The following is a 27052-nucleotide window of genomic DNA, read 5'->3' as shown; positions in this document are numbered from 1 at the left end:
GTATTTAAAAAATATAAATTTTTGTTATATTTAATTTTACTATGAAAACTATATAAAAATTCAAATATAATTAAAATAAATTAAAACTTATCTATTTTAAAATGATTTAAACTTTATATAGAAGAGTTAAAGTAAGTGAATATTTTTAAATTATTTAATCTTTATATGGAAGAGTTAAAACAAGGAAATGTGTTTGAAATAACATTTAAATAATCTATTGACTTCAAATCTATTTTCTATTTTTCTTTGCTTTTATTTTATGTTTTATATTTTTTTTCTTTTTATTTTCTTTCACTCGCATTTTCTTCGAATAAGGCAAAACCTTTGGCTATATTTGATTCCCAAAAAATATGAAGGAAAACAAAAATAAAGAGGAAACTTAAAAGAAAAAAGTGAAAGAAAATTAAAAAAAAAAATATTTAAAGTTAATAAATTAATTTTATATATTGTTTCAAATTCATTTAAAATTAAAAAAATAGATTTAAAGTAAATAAATTGATTTTATTTGTTTTTTCAAATTCATTTACATATTTTAATCTTTCTATATAAGAAATTAATAATTTAAAAATGAATAAAAATTTAATTAAATTTAAGTATATTTTATTATGGTCCTTATTTTCTATAGTAAAATCAATCATGAGAAACTAATTTTCCTTGAATATTTATTTCTTTCTTTTATTCTTGTATGGAACCAAACATAGTCTATATGTTGATGATAATAATATTTCAAATCTTTTTTTTTTTTTTTAATGTTAGGTAAGTGCAAGGAGCTTCAACAGCTGAATTTATTTAATAATAAATTGGTTGGAGGCATTCCAGAAGCCATTTGTAATTTATCAAAACTTGAAGAGCTATGTCTTGCCAATAATCATTTGAGTGGAAAGATCCCCACTGGTTTAGGCCAATGTATAAAGCTTCAAGTAATTTCCTTAGCATATAATGATTTCACGGGAAGCATACCAAGTGGAATCGGTAACTTGGTGGAGCTTCAGATATTGTCTCTACGGAATAACAGCTTCACAGGTACACTTTTTCTTTCATTTATTTTTTTTCCTTCCTATTCTCTCACTTTCCCTCAAGCTTTTAAAGATATAAGAAAAGCGTTATTGTTTTTCCAACCCATTCATTTTAAATGTGTTGTAGGAGAAATCCCCTCCAATTTGTCGCATTGCAGAGAGCTTCGAGTGCTATCATCATCTTTCAATCAATTCACTGGAGGCATTCCACAAGCCATAGGGAGTTTATGTAATCTTGAAGAATTATATCTTGCTTTTAACAAATTGACAGGTGGAATTCCTAAAGAGATTGGGAATCTTTCAAATTTAAATACTTTGCAGTTAAGATCTAATGGAATAAGTGGCCCTATTCCTGCCGAAATTTTCAATATCTCTTCATTGCAAGTGATTGGTTTCAATGATAATAGCCTTTCTGGGAGTCTTCCAATGGATATTTGCTATGGTCTTCCCAAACTTCAATTCATTGACCTCTCAGCCAATCAACTCAAAGGTGAAATCCCCTTCAGTTTGTCGCAATGCAGAGAGCTCCGAGAGCTATCATTATCTTTGAATCAGTTCGCTGGAGGCATTCCACAAGCCATAGGGAGTTTATCCAACCTTGAAGAATTATATCTTGCTTTTAACAAATTGACAGGTGGAATTCCTAGAGAGATTGGGAATCTTTCAAATTTAAACATTTTGAACTTAGCGTCTAGTGGAATCAATGGCCCTATTCCTGCTGAAATTTTCAATATCTCTTCATTGCAAATGATTGGTTTCGGTAATAATAGCCTTTCTGGGAGTCTTCCAATGGATATTTGCAAACATCTTCCTAATCTCCAATGGCTAGATCTTGCTCAGAATCATCTCAGTGGTCAACTTCCTACAACTCTATCCTTATGTGGAGAGCTCCTGACCCTGTCACTATCATTCAATAAATTCAGAGGAAGCATACCAAAAGAAATTGGCAACTTATCAAAGCTTGAAGAGATCTATCTAGGCACAAATAGCCTCGTAGGTTCCATTCCAACTTCATTTGGTAATTTGAAGGCCTTAAAATTTCTTAATTTGGGGATAAACAATCTTACGGGGACGGTACCAGAAGCTATTTTTAACATCTCTAAACTACAGTCCCTTGCGATGGTGCAAAATCACCTTTCAGGCAGTCTCCCATCAAGTATTGGCACCTGGCTCCCGGATCTTGAAGGGCTTTTTATAGCAGGCAATGAATTCAGTGGAATAATTCCAATGTCTATTTCAAATATGTCGAAACTTACCAAGCTAGGTTTATCGAACAACTTCTTCACTGGTAATGTGCCAAAAGATCTCGGTAACCTGACAAAGCTTGAAGTTCTCAACCTTGCAGGCAATCAATTGACTGATGAACACGTAGCCTCTGAGGTTGGTTTTCTTACTTCTTTGACAAATTGCAAATTTTTGAAAAATTTGTGGATAGGAAATAATCCTTTCAAAGGTACTCTTCCAAATTCACTAGGGAATCTTCCCACTGCTCTTGAAAGTTTTACTGCATCAACCTGCCAATTCAGAGGAACCATTCCCACAGGAATTGGTAATTTGACCAATTTGATATGGCTGGACTTGGGAGTTAATGACTTGACAGGGTCAATTCCAACTACATTGGGAAGGCTACAAAAGCTCCAACGGTGGCACATTGATGGAAATAGATTACGAGGATCCATTCCAAATGATCTTTGCCATTTGAGGAACTTAGGATACTTGGGTTTGAGTTCTAACAAATTGTCTGGTTCAATCCCAAGTTGTTTTGGAGATCTTTCTGCGCTACAAGAACTCTTTCTTGACTCCAATGTGTTAGCTTTCAACATTCCTACATCCTTGTGGAGCCTTAGAGATCTGTTGGTTCTTAACTTGTCTTCAAATTTCTTGACTGGTAATCTACCTCTCAAAGTTGGAAACATGAAGTCCATTACAACATTGGACCTGTCAAAGAACCTAGTTTCAGGTCACATTCCAAGAAGGATGGGAGAACAACAAAATTTGGCTAAACTCTCCTTGTCCCAAAATAAACTACAAGGCCCAATACCTATAGAATTTGGTGATTTGGTAAGCTTGGAATCCTTGGATCTATCCCAGAACAATTTATCCGGAACCATTCCCAAGTCATTGGAGGCCCTTATTTATCTCAAGTATCTAAATGTTTCTTTGAATAAACTACAAGGAGAAATTCCGAATGGAGGACCTTTCATAAATTTCACTGCTGAATCGTTCATGTTCAATGAAGCCTTATGTGGAGCACCTCATTTTCAAGTCATGGCATGTGATAAAAACAACCGCACTCAATCATGGAAGACAAAGTCATTCATCTTGAAATATATTCTATTACCAGTCGGATCAACAGTAACTTTAGTGGTTTTCATTGTTCTGTGGATACGTAGACGAGATAACATGGAAATACCAACTCCAATTGATTCATGGCTCCCTGGAACACACGAAAAGATTTCACACCAGCAGCTTCTTTATGCAACAAATGACTTTGGTGAAGACAATTTGATTGGGAAAGGAAGCCAGGGCATGGTATATAAAGGGGTAGTATCTAATGGCTTGACTGTTGCTATAAAGGTTTTCAATTTAGAATTCCAAGGAGCCTTGAGGAGTTTCGATTCAGAATGTGAAGTGATGCAAGGAATTCGCCACCGAAATCTTGTCAGGATAATTACCTGTTGCTCAAACCTCGATTTCAAAGCGTTGGTGCTCGAATATATGCCTAATGGAAGTCTTGAGAAGTGGCTGTATTCCCACAACTATTTTTTGGATCTCATCCAAAGATTAAACATTATGATAGATGTAGCATCAGCATTAGAGTACCTTCATCATGATTGTTCGAGCCTTGTGGTGCATTGCGACTTGAAGCCCAGTAATGTTTTGTTAGATGACGATATGGTTGCTCATGTGGCCGATTTTGGGATCGCAAAACTCTTGACTAAAACAGAGTCTATGCAGCAAACAAAGACCTTAGGCACAATAGGCTATATGGCACCAGGTAAAGTTCCTTGCTACTTATATTCCTATTTACTACAATTTTTTTTGAATATCTACCTTATTTTATTTTTATTTCTTCGAATTTATGACCAAAATTAACGCCGCGCACAAGCAGAGCATGGCTCAGATGGGATAGTATCCACAAAGAGCGATGTTTATAGCTATGGGATCTTGTTGATGGAAGTATTTTCAAGGAAGAAGCCTATGGATGAAATGTTCACTGAGGATCTAACCTTGAAGACTTGGGTAGAGTCATTATCCAATTCAGTGATACAGGTTGTTGATGCCAATCTATTGAGAAGAGAGGATGAAGACCTTGCCACAAAGCTAAGTTGTTTGTCCTCCATTATGGCTTTAGCTTTGGCATGTACAACTGATTCACCTGAGGAGAGGCTCAACATGAAAGATGCGGTAGTTGAACTCAAGAAGAGCAGAATGAAACTGTTGATGTAAGGATTATTTCAAAAGATGGGATGGAACTTAACAACATCAAATTGTTACACAACAGTTGTTGTCAATAGTTCAAAGGAAGCTAAAAGTGGGAAGTCGAAGCTGGTTAAGAGTACACAAAGCAATATCCCAGGCACTATTAAGTATATGTCATGGGTCTAGATGTTTAATTTCTTTGGTATTTTCCACATGACAACCAAATGTGAAAAAATCATTTGTCTTAGCATTTTTTTTTCTTTAATGCTTTTTGAGAACCAAACATAAGCTAAGGGATTCGTGGTGATAGATTATCTTAGAATAATTTTCAGATGATTGAATGACCATGAAAATCATGGTATTAGTCTTGAGTAATATCTTCAATAGAAACCTAGTTTCCAAATACATGTAGTTTTAATGAGATATGTGTGTTAAAGCTTGTTGTGTGCTCAAGTAATTTAGCATATCGATTTCCTCTTCTTGCCTTGATAGTCCATCTAACCCATGGCTCTAAGGGCATTTTGGGTAAACTTGAGAGAACTACCTCAATTCTTATCCTATTATTGATATGATTTATGATTTATACAAGACTTGAAAAACTTGAAACTTTTGTCAAACATGTGATGATTAACCTCAAATATAACAATGAGAGGAACCATTAAAATATTATTTTAACAATTTTATTAAAAATGCGGTGGAAAACCAAAATTTGAAGAACCTAATTATTTTAGATAGACTTGGAAAATAACTATTTATGGAAGAAATATACAATTTTAGTTGACATACATTTAATTTGTACATGGAACTAGTTTTCCCTAAATATAAAATGAAAACATAATTGTATGTTAACTTGAGTAAATTCTTCACAATTTCATTGAATTTTTAGAAACAATTGAGACATTGAAAAAAAGAAAAGAAAGAATTAACTAAAATCTAATCGTTCAAACAAATTCATATTCAAAATGGACCTCCAAGTTGTTAATGAATCAGCAACTTAAAAACATAATAGCTAAATAAAAATATGAATAGCAATTACAAATTATGTACATACCGAAACTAGACTTGAATATAGAATTGTATACCATGAAGATGAATTTGGAGCAAGAAAACTGGATTATGGAAAATGATTTTTTTCATTACTCAAATTTCAGATAAGCAACAAATCAAATCCTTGAAAATATGACTACAATCATATTTTTAATCTTTCCACAATTTCAAAAATTGATGGAAAAAGAAAGGAAATAAGATACAATTTGGAAATTTTTTCTTTTGTAAAATTCCATATTTTATTATATCAATAGTTGGATTTTATGTATATATTAGGATATATTAAAAAATATCGATTTTCACAGGTATATTGTTGGTAGGAACCCTGGACCTCTCCATTCCCATACCCTGAATTGTATAGGTACATGCAAAACCACCCTAGGCCTCTAGATCTTATGCAACGGAAGCAAAAAAACATATTTTTACAATTCTAGGATTAAGAGGAAAACCATTAGAAAACTTTACCTTTTATTTGGATGTTCCCAAATCAATTCTACTTGGAGAAGATGAAGAACAATGAATTTAGAAGTCTCATACATTTAAGATCTTCCACCCGATGACTCGAATCACGATCTTGACACTCCAAAGTGTGGAAAATGATGATCTCTTGCCTCTCACTATCTCTTTCTTTCTTTGGAGGTGGAAGACAAAGTCTCTCTAAAAGTCGTGGAAACCCTAACCTCTATTAGTATTTATAGGGTTCTCTTACTAGGCTTAAGTGACTTGAGTCCACCAAGGCTTAGGTCACTTAATCAGCCTAAAATGGATCCTAATTGATTAATTAACCACATAAGGTTGTCTAATTAATCAATTAACCCAATTCAGAGAACTTGTTTACTATCCTTTGTGCAACCTTGCGTAATTACCAAAACACCCTTATGCACAAAAATGAACCAAGAGTCAATTCCTTCCCCATAAACCGTGTCATCATGGTATATGAGTTCAGAGCGGGGACTATTAGGACCCAGAGGAGTATTGGCTCCCTCATAATTCAATTATAAAGTTGATTCAATATTCCACTAAAGAAAATCAATTGCACTTTAGTATCCTATGTAAATAACAATGAGATGAAACTTGGGTTTTGTGACCTACTATCCACTACATGTAGACTCCCTATGAACTAGTATTTATAATTTAACAAGGTAGTGCTATCACCTATTAAGATTACCTTTCCAATCCTTGAGTTACGGATCCCACTTATTATGTGATCAATTGACATACTCTACCTCTTAGAAGCATAAGTCAAATTACCCCTAAAGGAAATGCTATGACCATAGTCTTCTAGATCACATATCTTTTGGATCACCCAAGGGGACACACTGTCTTAATTCATGAGATATCATGGTACCTCTATTGAGAATACCTATGTTACCAGTCTCTATTAACAGTGACCTAATCCATAGGAATATATGACACTTTAGGGTCTCACCCATAGGTCAAAGGCGAATGTTAACTTTGGCACAAACTCAATATCTTTTCAAGGTTGAGAGTCCATGCAGTATAGTAGCTTGGTGAATCATAATGATTGATAGTCTTGTGTTATGATTCGCCATAGGTCTTGTCCAATGTGCATCACATGCTACACTCACCATGGGAAAACCATTCTGACAACTAAAACAAGTCACCCCTCTAATTAAGGGGTAGTGCACTACAGTCTCAAATGGATAGCCCAAATCCATGAACCAACTGTGGACAACTTATCACTCTACAAGAAACTCATGACTTGGATCTTTTGTGCAACTCGTAACGCACCCAAGTCATGTACAATGTAAGTGATGTGGAGTGTATATGCTCAAATAACCAATTAATACAAATGAGATATTTAAGGGAAACCAAAAAACATAAATAAATAAATTTATAAATGAATCTCAATTTGTTACATCATGTCATGCTTTCCAAGGTTCAATCCCAACAATTGCTAGTTGAAGTCATTAGTTGCTTGAACCTACAAGTGAAACCCTAAGATGGTTATACATTCCTTATGGATTGAGTTGCTATTGATTAAGACAAGTGACAAAGGGTATTTTCAAGATATGCACCATGATATCTCAAACATTTGAAATAGTGTGTCCTCTTGGGTGATTTTAAGGATTTGTGATCATGAAATCTATAATTATAACAATTCTTTAAGTGGAATTTGATATATGCTCTTATAAGTAATAATGTCTCAGTTGATTACATAATAAGAGGATTTGAGACTCAAGGATGGTAGAGTGATCTTAAGAGGATGATGACTATACCTCATTAGATTGCATAATAAGAGGATGATCTTAAGAGGATGATTTTTCATAGCTCCCAATCTCCGAATCGAAATCTCTCCTTTTATGCCTCTTATTATCTTCTTTTGTACGAAACACAATTTGCCAAAAAAAAAAAGAAAAAAAAATAAAAAAGATAATAAAGCACAAAAAAGAGGGATAAGGTATTGATTTTGTTTTCCTCATGTTGTACACCATGTGTGTATAATGTAAATGCCGTTTGTCTTTTTATCCTCTAAAGATAAAGAATATCCTTTAACCTTTGATTAAAATGAATGTCTGCAATAGCAAGAAAATCTTTACAACACTCCACAAAAATTCTTCATTAAAAAGGAATAGAAGTTCTTCATTTCATGAAATCACATCATAATGAAATGATAAACAGCTTGTACCAATGACACAAGGATAAATGACTGTGTGAAAAAATGGAAAATTAAAGCATGCATTCCCATGCTTGAGTTTCTGAACATTGGCCTTTCATACAGGAAATCAATTATAAGATTTTTATTTATTTATTTATTTTTATCAGAAATAAAAACATTTTCATTAATAGAGTAAACAAGTGAAGCACAAGAAATCTTTCTCTGAATACAAAACCTAATCAAAACAAAGGAAAAGAAAATTAATCCCAAAGGTATCAAAACGTCTTGACATCACTATTTTAACCCTTTTGATCTACATATCAACTATTACAATTTTCACATGCACTTCTTTCTTCTCAGGGTGCAGCAGCCATAAGTTAAAGGCAGTCAGCATGTTACAAATAAAACTTTTGGGCTGGCACTAATTTTCTAGGCACATCAGATTCTTCACTGATGAACCTGATAAATGAGCTCCAGTTACATCGACACAAAGACACATCTCATGTGAATTAGACCTTGTCAAAAATTATAATATCCCCACACCCTTCCTAACAGACCTTACCATATGAAAAATAAAGTTTCTGGCATGACCAAAAAAAAAATACATAGAACAATATTGTACAAACTTATGTTTAACAAAAAATATCTGAAGAAAAATACCAGACAAAAAATATCTTAAGAAAAATACCAGAAAGATCATGCACAGAAGACATCATGATGCTGCTATGGACACAAAATACCCAGGCTCAAATCTGTTCACACATTCAAAAGCATAAATGCAGGTTAGCATGCACCAATAGCCCTTGTGCCATATATTTTAAAAAGTATGGTAACATGAAGAGGCAATAAGAAATGATAAGTGCAAAAGAATGCAAGACATGATCCTCGTACATGGAAAATTTCCAAGCAAGACTACACAGCAAAAAAGAGAGATAGCAATAACAAGTTAAGAAGTCAAGCAATAATTCATGTCATCACAATAATGGCTTTTTTCTTCTTTTTTGACTCCTGGTGATATACAAAGAGATCAGGAATAGGAATTGACACACTCCATAATCATAGTAAAACTTCTCTTACTATCACCTTCCCAGTACCTTATAAAGAGCATAACAATATAGTTGAAATCCTTACCTTGCTTAGTGTTTAAATAAATAGATGAGTTAGAGGTTGATAGCCTTCACTATTTTCAAAATATTAAGCTCTTTAAATAGATAAGCCACAATAAACCAGTGAGAGAAATAATTGATGAGAATGGTAACTGCTATAGCCTTCGACTATGTGTCTTATTTTCAGCATATGACATCTCTGTCAGAAAGGTCCTGATAATTGATTAGCAACATTCAATTTTATGGATCAAAGTAGAGGGAATATTTTCTCCTTGTATCATACAATGTGTCTCCTGAGTTTTACACTTGGTTTGATCCATTACTTCATTACATATAAGGGGAAAAAGGGAAAGCGAAAAACAGGAAACAAACAGTTGAGAAGCAAAATTCTGTCTCTCTCTGTCTGCCCAGGCGAGGAAACTTAAGAAAAAAAATTAAGAGAAGAAGAGACCTAAGCAATTATAGCATTTGTAAGTCGTAAACTGTACTAACTTGTTCAACATACATTTGGAATATTTTCCTCTCATGCCCACTAGGATTCCCTTCTCCACTTAGGTGTGAGGAAATTATTGAATTTTAAAAAAAATTCCTTGTCCTTACCATGCTTTCTTCCCTTCTCTTCTCTTCCTAGAATTAAATGAGGTGTTTCTTCTAATGGGAATTTGAGCAGGACCCATGATATGTATCTTGATCTAGGTAGTGATTAAGGAATAGAACAGAAGATAGCACCTTCTAAGAGGATTCAAGAACTTGGAACTTGGTTGATAGATATAACCATGAGTATGTAGTTATACTTTGTAGATACTTATGGGTTTTTTGGGTTCCCCAACCAACCCCCCCCCCCCCCTTTTTTTTTTGGGATAGGAAAGATGCTCATAATACTAAAAATGTACATTATTTGTAAAAGGATTTACACCCCTCTCAAAGTGAGAGTTTCTTGTCCTTTCTCTATTTTTATTATTTTGCTAGTTTCTAATGTGAATTAACAAATATATCAACCGAATTAACTCCAGCAAAAAGGAAAACTAAAGTGACCAGTCTTCACTATTTTTCAGGCAAGATTTCATCCGATTCATTTCTGGAAAACTCAAAGGTCAGATCAGAAAATGAATCACACAGACCAAAGAAATCAACTTAATCAAATTACACGAACCCAGAAAATCAACTGAATTAGACATATGGAAAATTTTCTCCTTGTATGGATCAAAGTAGAGGGAATATTTTCTCCTTGTATCATACATATCATACAATGTGTCTCCTGAGTTTTACACTTGGTTTGATCCATTACTTCATTACATATAAAGGGAAAAAGGGAAAGCGAAAAACAGGAAACAAACAGTTGAGAAGCAAAATTCTGTCTCTCTCTGTCTGCCCAGGCGAGGAAACTTAAGAAAAAAAATTAAGAGAAGAAGATACCCAAGCAATTATAGCATTTGTAAGTCGTAAACTGTACTAACTTGTTCAACATACATTTGGAATATTTTCCTCTCATGCCCACTAGGATTTCCTTCTCCACTTAGGTGTGAGGAAATTATTGAATTTTAAAAAAATTCCTTGCCCTTACCATGCTTTCTTCCCTTCTCTTCTCTTCCTAGAATTAAATGAGGTGTTACTTCTAATGGGAATTTGAGCAGGACCCATGATATGTATCTTGATCTAGGTAGTGATTGATTACTACCCAAAAAGTGTTATTTTGCGCTTTTAATTTATTATGTTTTAAGCACTTTTGTGTAGTAGTTTTCCATTTTTATTCCAATTGGCATGTTAAGGACCTAGCAATGACTTCTAATCATATTTGTGGCTAGTTTTAGTGTTTTGACAGCTTTTTGGATCATTAAGACAAGCCAAGTAAAGGAGAGAAGCAAAGAGGAAAAACAGAGGAAAACAAAGTGAAGAAAACAGAGGACAGCAGTTGCAGTCTTCCTTCGCACTTTTGGAACACTTCCTGAAGTCCATTTTCTACATGCTATATACCATTTCAAAGCTCAGGAAGTCAAGAATCCAACCTTCAAACCGTGTACGATTTGGAGCTGAAATGAGGAAGATATGGCCTTCGGAAGACAACTGCATCAAGCTGAGAGACAATTTCGCACCTTGCGAAATTAGAACTTCAAAGTGCAAATTTCGCACCAGCCCATGCGACTTTGGTGCAAAATCTCCTTTGTTCTGCCGACTCCACATGAGATCTTTTCTTTTGTATTTTTTGATGTAAATTCCTTTCTTATCCTTGTAATTAGCCAATCACAGGCTTTGCTTTGTAAAGACTATAAGAGGGATGGAAATCATCTCTCGGAACAACTTATGTATGTTTTACACTTAGTGAAAATTTTCCTCTTGGGAAAAATACAGAGTTCTCTTTGCTTTCCTTTTCTCTCTTCTATTTTCTTTTTCTTGGAAGCCAAACAACCTCTGAGGATGTTTTCTCAGAGGATGAGAGGCTAAACCTTTAGTTTCTTGGAGTGAAGGAAGCTAGGTGAAAAGTCCAGATGCAAAAGTGGAAAACTCCCGTGCATTAAATACAGGTAGTTGGAGTTCATAAATGGCTTTTAAATCTAAAGTTTTGCTTTAAATCCCTTAGAATCACTTTGAATGGCCAATACATGATAAGCTTTAGGTCTCTGTGGATGCTTATTGCTAGATCCACATCAGACCATTAGTTATCATGTACGAGCCATTGGAAAGTGGCTCAAGGTGAAGACCCATAGTGTCTAAAGCCATTAATGGAACTTGACTACCATTTCTATTGACTTTTTATGGATTAAATCTTCATTGTTAAACCTATACCGGTTCGGGAAACAACCATCCTTTATGTTGTTGTCCCCAATACAAGGAGAAAAATCCAGAATTTCCCATTTTGCATTCTGATCTTGATCCTTGCAACCTCTAGCTCCGGGAGACTTTCTTTTTTCCATTTTTACCTAGTTTTATGTTAGTTTAGTTTCAAACACCACTTTCAAAACAAATTTTATTTTCTTTTAAACTTTAAGTTTTTGATAAAGGAAATCATCAGATTCAATTTCTAATCTTGAGTATATCACTGGTAGAGTGAAAGCCCATCCCAGAGTTCGACCCTAGAGCTGCTATACTATAGTAGCTTTGCTACACCAGTATAAGGTCATAGGATTTATAAATATTTTTTATTAAAATACCCAACTGGGCAAGAATCAAAATGGCGCCGTTGCCGGGGATGGTGCCACGATACAGTGATACAACATTTTAAAGGCTACTTGTGATTTCCATCACAAGTTTGGTGAATTCCTTTTTCACTAACTTCATTTCCTTTCTTTTAATTGTAGAATTCATTTTGTTAAGTTTACTTTCATTTTCTTTCTAACCTTAACTTTCTTCTAGCTTTCTTTTGTTTTTGTTTTCTTTGTTTTGTTTTCAGGTAAGTTGTAACTTGTGCATGCCTTATTGGATTCGGGACCAAGAGGAAAGGCTAGTAAGGATAGAGAATCCTCAAGACACAAAGTTGGATATCTGTGTAAACATCATGGACCCTCCACAAGAGGATCAGAATTCTCAACACGGTCAAGGGGGTAATCCAAATGCATATCTATCCATGAGGGATAGAATGCACCCACCAAGGATGAGTGCACCCTCATGCATCGTACCTCCTTTTGAGCAGCTGATTATAAGGCCCCATATTGTGCCCCTCCTACCAAATTTCCATGGAATGGAGAGTGAGAACCCATATGCCCACATCAAGGAGTTTGAGGAGGTGTGCAATACTTTTAGAGAAGGAGGAGCTTCAATAGACTTGATAAGACTCAAGCTATTTCCTTTTACTTTGAAGAACAAGGCAAAAATATGGCTTAATTCTTTAAGGCCAAGGAGCATAAGGAATTGGGTTGATCTTCAAGCCAAATTTTTGAAGAAAATTTTCCCCACCCATAGGACCAATGGGTTGAAGAGACAAATCTCAAACTTTTCTGCAAAAGAAAATGAGAAGTTCTATGAATGTTGGGAAAGGTATATGGAGGCCATCAATGCTTGTCCTCATCATGGCTTTGATACATGACTCTTGGTGAGCTATTTTTATGATGGGATGTCTTCTTCCATGAAGCAAATTCTTGAAACCATGTGTGGAGGAGATTTTATGAGTAAGAATCCAGAAGAAGCCATGGACTTTTTAAGTTATGTATCTGAGGTATCAAGAGGATGGGATGAGCCCAACTCAAGAGAAATGGGAAGGATGAAAGCTCCTGTAAATCCAAAGGGTGGAATGTACATGTTAAGTGAAGACATGGACATGAAAGCTAAGGTGGCAACAATGGCAAGGAGGTTGGAAGAACTTGAGTTAAAAAAAATGCATGAAGTCCAAGCCATTTCCGAGACACAATCTCATGTCATGCCATGCACCATTTGCCAATCATGTGATCATGTGGTAGATGAGTGCCCAACCATCCCAGCTGTGAGGGAGATGTTAGGTGATCAAGCCAAAGTTGTGGGGCAATTTAGGCCCAACAATAATGCACCTTATGGAAACACCTATAATTCAAGCTGGAGAAACCATCCAATTTTTTCTTGGAAACCAAGGCCACCTCCATACCAACCATAAGCCCAAACCCAAGCACCTCAACAAACTTCTTCAGTGGAGCAAGCTATTGTGAACTTAAGTAAAGTCATGGGTGACTTTGTGGGTGAACAAAAGGTAATCAACTCCCAATTGCACCAAAAGATTGAAAATGTTGAGAGTTCTCAAATTAAAAGAATGGATGGGATGCAAAATGATCTATCTCAGAAGATAGATAATATTCAATACTCCATCTCTAGGCTTACCAACCTCAACACAGTTAATGAGAAAGGAAAGTTTCCTTCTCAACCAAGCCAAAATCCAAAGGGTGTTCATGAAGTTGAAACCCAAGATGGGGAGTCTTCAAAGTTGAGGGAGGTCAAAGCTATGATCACCTTGAGGAGTGGGAAGGAGGTTGATCAACCCTTGCCTAAGGTGAGGCAAGATGAAGAACTCATGTCAAGGAGAACCTTGGTTAAAGAGAGCAATAACCAAGAAGAGAAGAGTGGGAAGAAAAATGCATCTAAATCAAGCATTGAAGAAGAGCCAAGGATAGTGATTAAAGAGGATATGATGAAGAAACATATGCCTCCCCATTTTCCTCAAGCTTTACATGGAAAGAAAGGAATCAAGAATTCATCAGAAATTCTTGAAATTTTGAGACAAGTGAAGGTGAATATACCCTTACTTGATATGATCAAGCAAGTCCCCACATATGCAAAATTTTTAAAGGACTTGTGCAGGGTCAAGAGAGGGTTAAATGTGACAAAGAAGGCATTCCTCGCTGAGCAAGTAAGTGCCATCATTTAGTGTAAGTCTTCATGTAACGACTCGCATCCAACCATGTAGATATTGTCCGCTTTGGGCCCAAGGGGGCCCTCACGGCTTTAAAACGCGTCTACTTGGTTAAGAGGAGCCTCTACATATATAGCGCCAAGAACATTCTCTCTTATCCGATGTGGGGCATCACAAACACCCCCCCATGCAGACACAACGTCCTCGTTGTGTCCCATGGGATTGTGGGGCCAAACAGACAAAGCCAAACAAACCCCCACATTGAGGTCGGGGATCGGCTCTGATACCATTTGTAACGACCCGCATCCAACCATGTAGATATTGTCCGCTTTGGGCCCAAGGGGGCCCTTACAGCTTTAAAACGCGTCTACTTGGTTAAGAGGAGCCTCTACATATATAGCGCCAGGAACATTCTCTCTTATCCGATGTGGGACATCACAAAAATTTTGTGATGTCCCACATCGGATAGGGGAGCAAGTTCCTGGCGCTATATATGTAAAGACTCCTCTTAACCAAGTAGACGCGTTTTAAAGCTGTAAGGGCCCCCTTGGGCCCAAAGCGGACAATATCTACATGGTTGGATGCGGGTCGTTACAAATGGTATCAGAGCCGATCCCCGACCCCGGTGTGGGGGTTTGTTTGACTCCGTAAGGGGTGTTTGTCTGTTTGGCCCCGCAATCCCATGGGACACAACGAGGACGTTGTGTCTGCATGGGGGGGTATTTGTGATGTCCCACATCTGATAGGGGAGCAAGTTTCTGGCGCTATATATGTAAAGACTCCTCTTAACCAAGTAGACGCGTTTTAAAGCCGTGAGGGCCCCTTTGGGCCCAAAGCGGACAATATCTACATGGTTGGATGCGGGTCGTTACACTCCAGTTAAGTACAAAGATCCGGGATGTCCCACCATTTCAGTCAACATTGGAGAGACACATGTGGAGAAGACTTTACTAGACTTGGGGGCAAGTGTGAATTTGCTCCCATACTCTGTGTATAAGCAACTGGGACTTGGAGGATTGAAGCCCACAGCCATCACTCTCTCCTTAGCTGATAGGTCGGTCAAAATCCCAAGGAGGGTGATAGAGGATGTTCTAGTTCAAGTGGACAAATTCTACTATCCCGTGGATTTTGTGGTGCTTGATACTGATCCCACTGTTAAGGAAGCAAATTATGTGCCAATCATCCTTGGGAGACCTTTCCTAGCTACCTCCAATGCCATCATCAATTGTAGGAATGGGGTGATGTAGCTCACATTTGGAAACATGACCTTAGAACTAAACATATTCCACCTATGCAAGAGGCATCTTCACCCAGAAGAGGAGGAAGGATTGGAGGAGGTGTGCTTGATCAACACTTTGGTTGAAGAGCATTGTGACAAGAATTTAGAAGAGAGCTTGAATGAAAGCCTTGGAGTGCTTGAAGAAGGGTTACCTGAACCCTTTGATGTGCTAGCCATCATGTCTCCTTGGAGGAGACGGGAAGAGATCTTACCACTGTTCAATAAGGAGGACTCGCAAGAAGCAGCTAGGGAGGACCCTCCAAAGCTAGTTTTGAAGCCACTTCCTGTTGATTTGAAGTATGCATATTTGGAGGAAGATGAGAAATGTCCAGTGGTGGTTTCTTCAACTCTCACAAGTGATCAAGAGGATAGTCTTTTGGGAGTCCTCAAAAAATGCAAAAAAACCATTGGATGGAAAATTTCTGATCTGAAAGGGATTAGCCCTTTGGTATGCACCCACGATATCTACATGGAGGAAGATGCAAAACCAGTGAGGCAGCCCCAGATGAGGTTGAATCCTCACATGCAAGAGGTGGTAAGGGGTGAAGTTCTGAAGCTACTTCAAGTAGGGATCATATATCCCATTTCAGATAGCTTGTGGGTGAGCCCAACCCAAGTAGTCCCAAAGAAATCTGGAATTACTGTGATCCAGAATGAAAAAGGGGAGAAAGTCTCTACATGTCTTACCTCAGGATGGAGAGTGTGTATAGACTACAGGAGGTTGAATTCAATGACTAGGAAGGACCATTTCCCATTGCCTTTCATGGACCAAGTCCTTAAGAGAGTCTCAGGGCATCCTTTCTACTATTTTTTGGATGGTTACTCGGGGTACTTCCAAATAGAGATTGATTTGGAAGATCAAGAAAAGACAATCTTCACTTGCCCCTTTGGTACTTTTGCCTATAGGAGATGCCCTTTGGTCTATGTAATGCACCTGCAACTTTCCAAAGATGTATGTTAAGCATCTTCAGTGATATGGTGAAGCGCATCATGGAAGTCTTCATGGATGACATCACTATATATGGAGGTTCTTATAAGGAGTGTTTGTTGCATTTAGAAGCTGTTCTCCAAAGATGTATTGAGAAAGACCTAGTGCTAAATTGGGAGAAGTGCCATTTTATGGTACAACAAGGAATTGTCTTAGGACATATAATCTCCAAGAATGGCATTGAGGTAGATAAGGCAAAGGTGGAGCTAATTGTTAAGTTGCCACCTCCCACAAATGTTAAAGGAATTAGGCAATTCCTAGGACATGCCGGGTTCTATAGGAGGTTCATTAAGGATTTCTCAAAAATCTCAAAACCTCTTTGTGAACTCTTGGTAAAGGATGCCAAGTTTGTGTGGGATGAGAAATGTCAGAAGAGTTTTGAGGAACTGAAGCAATTCCTCACAACTGTACCAATAGCGAGAGCCCCAAATTGGAAATTACCTTTTGAGGTAATGTGTGATGCAAGTGATCTTGCTATGGGGGCTGTTTTGGGGCAAAGAGAAGATGGAAAGCCCTATGTGATTTATTATGCAAGCAAAACTTTGAATGAGGCTCAAAGGAATTACACAACTACTGAGAAGGAGTTGTTGGCAGTAGTTTTTGCCTTGGATAAGTTTCGTGCCTATTTGGTAGGGTCCTTTATAGTGGTGTTCACTGACGATTCTGCTTTGAAGTACTTGCTAACCAAGCAAGATGGTAAGGCAAGATTGATAAGATGGATCCTTTTGCTTCAAGAATTCAATCTCCAAATTCGGGATAAAAAAGGAGTAGAAAATGTGGTAGCTGACCACTTGTCAAGACTTGTGATAGCACATGACTCACATGGTCTACCTATCAATGATGACTTCCCTGAGGAGTCTCTCATGTCAATAGAGGTAGCTCCATGGTATTCTCACATTGCAAATTATTTGGTTACTGGAGAAGTTCCAAGTGAGTGGAGTGCCCAAGACAAGAATCATTTCTTTGCTAAGATCCATGCCTATTATTGGGAGGAGCCTTTTCTCTTCAAATATTGTGCGGATCAAATCATAAGGAAATGTGTTCCTGAACAAGAGCAGTCAAGAATTCTATCCCATTGTCATGATAGTGCATGTGGAGGTCATTTTGCTTCCCAGAAAACAGCCATGAAAGTGGTCCAATCAGGTTTTTGGTGGCCCTCTCTTTTCAAGGATGCCCACGCTATGTGCAAGGGATGTGATCGGTGTCAAAGGCTTGGGAAGCTAACATGCCGGAATATGATGTCCTTGAACCCCATCTTGATAGTGGATGTCTTTGATGTTTGGGGGATAGACTTCATGGGATCATTTCCAATGTCATTTGGACACTCCTACATTTTGGTGGGAGTGGATTATGTCTCTAAGTGGGTAGAAGCAATCCCATGTAGGAGCAATGATCATAAGGTGGTTCTCAAATTTCTCAAGGAGAACATCTTTTCAAGGTTTGGAGTGCCTAAGGCCATTATAAGTGATGGAGGAATCCACTTTTGCAATAAGCCTTTTGAGACTCTTCTAGCCAAATACGGGGTCAAGCACAAGGTAGCTACACCTTATCACCCTCAAACAAGTGGCCAAGTTGAGTTAGCCAACCGGGAAATCAAGAATATACTGATGAAGGTGGTGAATGTGAATAGGAAGGATTGGTCTATTAAGCTCCTGGATCCATTATGGGCTTATAGGACTGTTTATAAGACCATTCTTGGAATGTCTCCTTATCGCCTTGTTTATGGCAAAGCTTGCCATCTTCCAGTGGAGGTTGAATATAAAGCATGGTGGGCAATCAAGAAGCTCAACATGGACTTGACAAGAGCCGGGTTAAAGAGATGTTTGGATTTGAACGAATTAGAGGAAATGAGGAATGATACTTACCTCAATTCAAAAATTGCAAAAGAGAGGTTGAAGAAATGGCATGATCAGTTGGTAAATCAGGAGAATTTTACCAAGGGACAAAGAGTCTTGCTTTATGACTCTAAACTTCATCTTTTTCAGGGAAAATTGAAATCAAGGTGGACGGGTCCTTTCATAATTCATGACGTGCAATCAAATGGAGTAGTGGAACTACTCAACTTCAACAGTACTCGAACTTTCAAAGTGAATGGGCATTGTCTCAAGCCCTATATGGAATCATTTTCCCGACACAAGGAGGAATTCATCCTCCTTGATCCACCTCTAACATGAAAACACTCAGTTCATGGTTGAACTTAGTCTCTTCAAAGACTAAAAAGTTCATCATCTTTTTGTTTCCTTTTAAGTTGATTTTAGTTTAATCTAGTGTTTTTCTTGTGTTTATGCATGTTTTGATTTTTATTTTTGACTTTAATTTCATTCTAATGTGATTTGAATTGGTTTTTGTGTTAACATGCAGGTAGGAAAGCTTGAAGAATGAAGTCAAGGGGAAAACAAGGGAAAGCATGGGAGAAAAGCCAAGACACAGCGAAATTCGCACCACCCCCCTTTTGTGCGAAATTACTTTTGTGACCATTTTCCAAAAAGCATGCTCTCGGTCTTGGAAAACCACAGGAATGCGAAAATTTTCGCACTTCACTATTCACCTTATGGGAAATTCGCATTTGTTCTTTAAAAGTTGTTTTCTCTTCTTAAAGTCTAAACTTGTTCTTCTTCAATCCTCTCAACACCTCTCTTCCGATCACTCCTTTCCATCCACAAGGTCCTCTCCTTCATCATCTCCCATCCTCAATCCCACCATGACAACCCATCTCAAGAGCTTCATCACATAGCCGCGGCACCACACTATTCATAACAGTCCGTGCCTTCCATTTTCAACTCTTTCTCCTCCTTCCACCATCAAAAATCCTTTATTTCTTCACTCAATAGTACTCCAAATCCATCCCTCAACAACACCCAACCTTCATTTTTCAAAATCAAAACCTCAAGCTAAGGATTCAAAGCCACGGTTTCTTCATAAGAAACCCATTTCCGCCGCTATGGGAGCTTCAAAATCCTTCATTTTCTTCTTGTAAAGCTCCCACTTTCAAGCTTGCCCACCATGAAAAACCCTTTTCCTACCTCAACCAGCATTTCCCACCCTCAAAAACCAAAAATTTTTGCCATTTGAAAGAATCCAATTTCGCATTTTGCACGAGTGAATAGTGCATTGTACGAAATTCGTACAACACTATCCACTTGTGCAAAATTCGCACTACCCATCCCCTTGTGCGAAATTCGCACCACCATTCCCCTGATGCGAATTTTTGGGATTTTTCACCCCTACCTTCCCCAATCCCAAGCCTCCGAGCCTCATTTCTTTGCTCCCTTATGGCTAAGACCTAAGGAGGCTATGCCTCAGCTCCCTAGAGCAGTCATAGAGTTGCCCCTGTACGGGCCCCGCTAGATGCACCCCCACATTTACCTGATTCTGCCCCCCAGCGTAGATACCATACGAGAGAAGCAGCTGCCACGCCTGTGGCCCCTACTCAGACTCCAGCTAGGAGTCCTCCTACAAAGAAGGCCAAGACTTCAGAGCCAGGAAAGTCCTCCAGAGCACCTTGAGATTCACAGTCTCGGCCTCCTCCCACCAGACGCCCTATCCTCACTAGCTCGCCCATTGAGGGCAACTCCAATTACTGATCAAGAGCATTCCATGTCGAGGCATATTTTGATCATTCTGTTTTGCGACAGCAGCTTGAGTTGGGGGATTCATACTGCCTACTTGAGAGGTACCATCTTGTACCTTTTATGACGCCACCACAATTCTTTTATCCTCGAGTAGCTTTAGACTTTTACCAGTCTATGACTACTCGTGGCGTCCCGGTACCTACCTCGATCCTTTTTACCATTGATGGATGCCAGGGTATTTTGGGAGCTAGACAGATTGCCGAGGCTTTCCATATCCCTTATGCACCAGCAGATCCAGTTGCATTTAGACGATGGGCCCCACTTTCTGAGTGGGACATGGTTCGTATACTATCTCGAGGGACATCTTCAGACAGGATCATTATGAGGAAGGAGCTTCCCCCTGGGATGCTCCTAGTTGATGTGGTGCTTCGCACCAATCTTTTTCCTCTTTAGCATAGAGTGCAGAGGCGAGGGGCCATTCTAGAGGCGTTATTTCGTATCTCTGAGGGCTACTACTTTGGCCCCCATCATTTGATTATGGCTTTTCTCCTCCATTTTGAGGAGAAGGTGCATAAGAGGCGTCTTACGAGGGTAGACAACATTCTTTTACTTTTCCCTCGACTGCTATGCCATGTTCTGGCACATATGGGTTTCCTTGCAGACCCTCATTCTGAGACCCGCCTCCATTTCGAGAGAGCTTCTCTCTTGACCAATGGAATCAGGTATTTCTCCATCAGCATTCCCTAGAACTTCCTGAGCCAAGGGAAGTTCCTCTACAACCCTTACCATCTATATTTGCTCCGTCCACTTCAGCTTCCTCAGAGCCCGTACCAGAGGCAGCATCGTCTGATGCCCCACCTGTTGTTCCTCCTATCCCAAAGCCGCCCATTACTATCCCTGGTGCAGAGTATCGTGACTTGCTCGCTTCTTTCTAGACTCTGACCACTACTCAGACGGCCATTATGGAGCGGATGGACCACTTCCAGCTTCGACAGGACCAGCAGACTCTCATTCTCCGTGAGATTCAGCAGCACCTCGGTCTTTTGCCTCCAGCTCCACCTGTTTCTTCTGTGCCCTCAGAGCCTTCTGCTCCAGCTGATGATGCTACACCTGTAGCGATACCTTCCACAGTTGCAGCTGAGGACCCCTCCTATCCACCAGAGGAGCCTACTACTTGATCATACGATCACTCTTCTCCCTTTTTGTTTTGTATCTATATTCTATGTTTTTGGATGTGTTATATATTTTGGACCACTTTTATACTGGGATTGGATGTATTCCATGTTTATCTTGTATATTGTACTCTCTCAGTTTATATAGACATCTTCCTTTTTGTGTATTTTAGCTATTCCTTTTTATTTCCTCTACTCATCACTCTTATGATTTCTTTTTCTTTTGCAACATGTGGTTTCTCCTGTTCATTCAGAGTCCCTTCCTATCAGGAGGTATCACTTCCTCCCTTTTATTATCACTTGCTTTTGGAACATTGGGGACAATGTTCATCCTAGTTGGGGGGAGAGTTGAGGAAGTAATTTGTTGGATTTTTGGTTAGGTTATTTTGCTAACAAATTTTTGCAAACTCTCTTTGTTTTCTCAAAGATAAATTCTCAAAAGTAAATGGGAGAAATTAAATTCTTATCTTATTGCCATAGTCTCAGATTGTATTATGCTTATTAAAGTTGATAAATTTTTGAAGCTCCTTTTGATTTCAATCTTAAGTCTTCCACTCTAATCTTTTCACACACTGAACACATTAGATTCCAGTTATAAGATGGAAAAATTTCTCACCCCCTAAACTTAGGAAATTTTCGACTTGGTGCCTTTGGCCTCATTCTATTAGTGTTGGGACACCTTATAAAAGGCCAATATGTCTTATGAAAAAAATTTGCTTCACTTGCTTTGAAACCCGAGCAAGGTCCGAGGGGGATATGGTGAAAATCTTTGAAGCCTGGTGCCCTAAGCCTTTATTGGTTGGGAGTCACCGACCTCACTGCTCGTTACATGGGTGGATGGGTGAAGTTTAAAAAATAAAAAAAATAAAGGTGCGTTCTTAGCCTTTTATATGGGGGTTAGTGTTGCTAAAGTTAGAGAAAAACCTTAGTTGGGAGGGAGAATGTAGTTTGACATACTATAACTGGAAACTAAGCACCTTAACGCTTACATTTTTGTGGAAGATTAAGAGTTGGTCCTTTGGGAGTGGAAATTATTTTGATACTCAAATTTGCATAATGCCCACTCTTTGTATGTTGTGATAGGTAAGTTATTTGATGACTCTTGTTGATGATTGAGTTTTATATCCTTGACTTGCCATGTGAGAGTTTGATCCAATCATGCCACTTGATTATTTTTGGAGTGATCAGCATGATTTTATAAAATATTATATTATCTATTTTTCTTTCTTTTTCTTCTCTTCATTGCTAAGGGACTAGCAATGTGTCAGTTGGGGGGAGTGATTACTACCCAAAAAGTGCTATTTTGCGCTTTTAATTCATTATGTTTTAAGCATTTTTGTGTAGTAGTTCTCCATTTTTTTTCCAATTGGCATGTTAAGGACCTAGCAATGACTTCTAATCATATTTGTGGCTAGTTTTAGTGTTTTGACAGCTTTTTGGATCATTAAGACAAGCCAAGTAAAGGAGAGAAGCAAAGAGGAAAAACAGAGGAAAATAGAGTGAAGAAAACAGAGGACAGCAGCTGCAGTCTTCCTTCGCACTTTTGGAGCACTTCCCGAAGTCCATTTTCTACATGCTATATACCATTTCAAAGCTCAGGAAGTCAAGAATCCAACCTTCAAACTGTGTACGATTTGGAGCTGAAATGAGGAAGATATGGCCTTCGAAAGACAACTGCATCAAGCTGAGAGACAATTTCGCACCTTGCGAAATTGGAACTTCAAAGTGCGAATTTCGCACCAGCCCTTGCAAGTGCGAATTTCGCACCAACCCATGCAACTTTGGTGCGGAATCTCCTCTATTCTGCCGACTCCACATGAGATCTTTTCTTTTGTCTTTTTTGATGTAAATTCCTTTCTTATCCTTATAATTAGCCAATCACAGGCTTTGCTTTGTAAAGACTATAAGAGGGATGGAAATCATCTCTCGAAACAACTTATGTATGTTTTACACTCAGTGAAATTTTTCCTCTCGGGAAAAATACAGAGTTCTCTTTGCTTTCCTTTTCTCTCTTCTATTTTCTTTTTCTTGGAAGCCAAACAACCTCTGAGGATGTTTTCTCAGAGGATGAGAGGCTAAACCTTTAGTTTCTTGGAGTGAAAGAAGCTAGGTGAAAAGTCCAGATGCAAAAGTGGAAAACTCTCGTGCATTAAATACAGGTAGTTGGAGTTCATAAATGGCTTTTAAATCTAAAATTTTGCTTTAAATCCCTTAGAATCACTTTGAATGGCCAATACATGATAAGCTTTAGGTCTCTGTGGATACTTATTGCTAGATCCACATCAGACCATTAGTTATCATGTACGAGCCATTGGAAAGTGGCTCAAGGTGAAAACCCATAGTGTCTAAAGCCATTAATGGAACTTGACTACCATTTCTATTGACTTTTTATGGATTAAATCTTCATTGTTAAACCTATACCGGTTCGGGAAACAACCATCCTTTATGTTGTTGTCCCCAATACGAGGAGAAAAATCCAGAATTTCCCACTTTGCATTCTGATCTTGATCCTAGCAACCTCTAGCTCCGGGAGACTTTCTTTCTTCCATTTTTACCTAGTTTTATGTTAGTTTAGTTTCAAACACCACTTTCAAAACAAATTTTATTTTCTTTTAAACTTTAAGTTTTTGACAAAGGAAATCATCAGATTCAATTTCTAATCTTGAGTATATCACTGATAGAGTGAAAACCCATCCCAGATTTCGACCCTAGAGCTGCTATACTATGGTAGCTTTGCTACGCCAGTATAAGGTCATAGGATTTATAAATATTTTTTATTAAAATACCCAACTGGGCACGAATCAGTGATTAAGGAATAGAACAGAAGATATCAACCTTCTAAGAGGATTCAAGAACTTGGAACTTGGAACTTGGTTGATAGATATAACCATCAGTATGTAGTTATACTTTGTAGATACTTATGGGTTTTTGGGTTCCCTCCCACCCCCCGCCCCCTTTTTTGGATAGGAAAGATGCTCATAATACTAAAAATGTACATTATCTGTAAAGGATTACACCCCTCTCAAAGTGAGAGTTTCTTGTCCTTTCTCTATTTTTATTATTTTGCTAGTTTCTAATGTGAATTAACAAATATATCAACCGAATTAACTCCAGCAAAAAGGAAAACTAAAGTGACCAGTCTTCACTATTTTTCAGGCAAGATTTCATCCGATTCATTTCTGGACAACTCAAAGGTTAGATCAGAAAATGAATCACACAGAAAATCAACTGAATTAGACATATGGAAAATCTCCTCAACCAACATATATAATCCCAAAATTCAACTCTATTCGAAGAACCAACCAAAAATCTCCCCACCAAACAAAACCTAAACACTTCGCATAGATTCCAAACCCTGCCAATTCCCAATGCCACAAAACAAAACTCCAACACGTAAAAGATCTAAAACAATTCAACATCACAGAGCAATCCGTTTGGTTTTCGGGAAAAACATAAGAAGAAAAAACAAAATCCAAAGTTTCGTTTCCAGGAACCAAAACTCAAATTACCCAAAATTCTATATGGTTTTCATCTCTCTATATTTTCCGCACCATTTCTCAGCAACCAAACGGATTAGGGAAAAGAGAATCGAGAAGCTAGGGTTTGAAGATTTGATCTTTTACCTTAAAGATGGCTCTTTGTGTCGTCCCTGTTATAGTTTTTTTGGGTTCTTCTTCTTCTTCTTCTCAGCTGCTAATATAATAATAAATAAAAGTCTGTTTGGGAAACGAGAAACCTTGAGAAATTTCAAATTTGGACTTCTTTTTATCTCCGTACTTCACTTCAAATCTACCCACACCTTTCCCCTTTCTCTCTTCACTATTACTATTTTTATTTTTTTATTAATTTACAATTTATATCAATTTAAAAATTCATATTAAAATAAATATATATAATAGGTTTAAAATTATATTATTTTTATTTTTTAAAATTATATTGAAAATTCAGAATTAGAAACTATCACTCTAATTCAAATTCAAATTAAAAAATTGCATTTAAAAATTAAGACTTTATTTCAAATTCAAACCATTTAGGAATTAAGCCTTCAATCTTATTCTAATTATTGTATTTATATCTTGATTTTTTGTTTTTTTTAATGAGATATTTATAAATCCACACAAACAAGAGTTTCAATTTAAAAATAATAATATTTAATAGTAACCTATTTTGTATTTATTTTAAAATTAAAAATTAAAAATAAATTAATCATGCCCATTGCTCATATATTGATTAAGGTTGAATAAAAGGTATTCTCATCTAATCACTTATTTCCCTTCGATTTTGGACTGTTGTCGAGGTTGAATGTTGAGCTTAAGGAACAATTCCATCACTAAAGTCAACTAGTGACTCTAATGATGAGCTCATAGCTTTAGAAGGATATGTGGTACTCCCAATGTAGTATATTGGTTGATGATTTGATGGACTTTCGGGTACATCTATTATAGATTTGGGAAACTTGTGTTTCCAACCCATGATTAGGAAAATATATGGTTTTGAAATCCTACATAAGTGAAATATGAGATTTCCCTGTTAATGGGGAAAATATTATAATTCTCATGCACTATATACTGTATAGGTATGCATTTCCAAAATTGCCCTTTAATGTTTCCCTATCAGCAACCACTGGTGTCCATGTCAGCAAGAAGGTGCACAATTTAATAAGCATCAAAATCTGAAACCCACAAAACATCCGACTTGAGAAACATTTGAAAGTTGGGAAACTTTCTCTGTCACTTCCTTTTGTTTTGCCCTAACCCGATATCAGAAAATTCTTATTTTCATAACTCGTTTGATACATGAAGATAGGCAGCCGATTTGTTTATTGACATTCTGACTAGGTGATGGATACCCATCTTCCCAAAGTCGTCTTCGTCTCATTTTGGCCTAACCCTAGTGTGTCTCTCTTCACGAGTTGACCACCCAAACCCAATAAGAATCTTCCAAAAACCTTCAATGAAGTAAAGTCGAGGCATATCTTCATATTTCTTCATCAAATGTGGAATTTTTTTAAGGTTTCTGAAAACCGAAGTGAAGTTTCCTCTTGTTGTGGATTAATCAATCACAAGTGAGTTTTCCATTTCAGGATTCGTTTGGCTGTTGAGAAAATATTGGGGTTGAAGGTCTTATATTTTGGGGTTTGTTGTATTTTGATTCATTTTCGCATGAATGAAATAGAGGGAAATTTTGTTTTGGTTAAAGAAATTTTCAGATGGAGTTAAATCGAGTTCATCATAGCAATAGCAGCAAAGTTTTTCAATAATCAATGGCCCTAGCCTGTAGAAAGGCCTAAACTACCAATTTAGCTTTCTATCACTTTTTATCACATTCAACCCTCCCATGGTCCCCTTTGCAAACATTAGATACTTGATGTGTCACTTAATGCTGTTTTGGAACTGGTATGAGAAGCCAGGAAATTATGGATTGGATGTTAAGGCTAAAGATTCTTGAAATCTTAAAGGGCTACTTACTGATTCATTATCATTTCATGCCCATTTTGTTCTTTTCCTTTTAGCCGTTT

At 37.5% G+C, this 27052-nt stretch overlaps 1 protein-coding gene, 1 long non-coding RNA gene and 1 other non-coding gene across 3 annotated transcripts; 1 reads left to right on the top strand and 2 right to left on the bottom strand.

Annotated features, from left to right (window-relative positions):
- The first annotated feature begins 1556 nt into the window (after positions 1–1556).
- LOC117923387 (receptor kinase-like protein Xa21) lies at positions 1557–4814 on the top strand. Its single transcript, XM_034841647.1, has 2 exons — positions 1557–4014; positions 4129–4814. Exons 1-2 carry the CDS (start codon positions 1764–1766, stop codon positions 4464–4466), a joined length of 2589 nt encoding a protein of 862 aa, XP_034697538.1. The 5' UTR covers positions 1557–1763; the 3' UTR covers positions 4467–4814.
- Positions 4815–8273: 3459 nt separating this feature from the next.
- LOC117924057 lies at positions 8274–25245 on the bottom strand. The gene is made up of 2 exons (XR_004652710.1): positions 25158–25245; positions 8274–8858 (listed from the first exon to the last, which is right to left on the bottom strand). It is a non-coding gene; the product is annotated as an uncharacterized LOC117924057 (long non-coding RNA).
- Positions 13117–13223, bottom strand: LOC117924407. The gene has a single exon (XR_004652774.1). It is a non-coding gene; the product is annotated as a small nucleolar RNA R71 (small nucleolar RNA).
- Positions 25246–27052: the final 1807 nt, after the last annotated feature.

Source organism: Vitis riparia, chromosome 10 (assembly GCF_004353265.1).
Source record: "Vitis riparia cultivar Riparia Gloire de Montpellier isolate 1030 chromosome 10, EGFV_Vit.rip_1.0, whole genome shotgun sequence".
Taxonomy (NCBI): Eukaryota; Viridiplantae; Streptophyta; class Magnoliopsida; order Vitales; family Vitaceae; genus Vitis; species Vitis riparia.
This window is presented reverse-complemented; position numbering and strand designations above follow the sequence as displayed.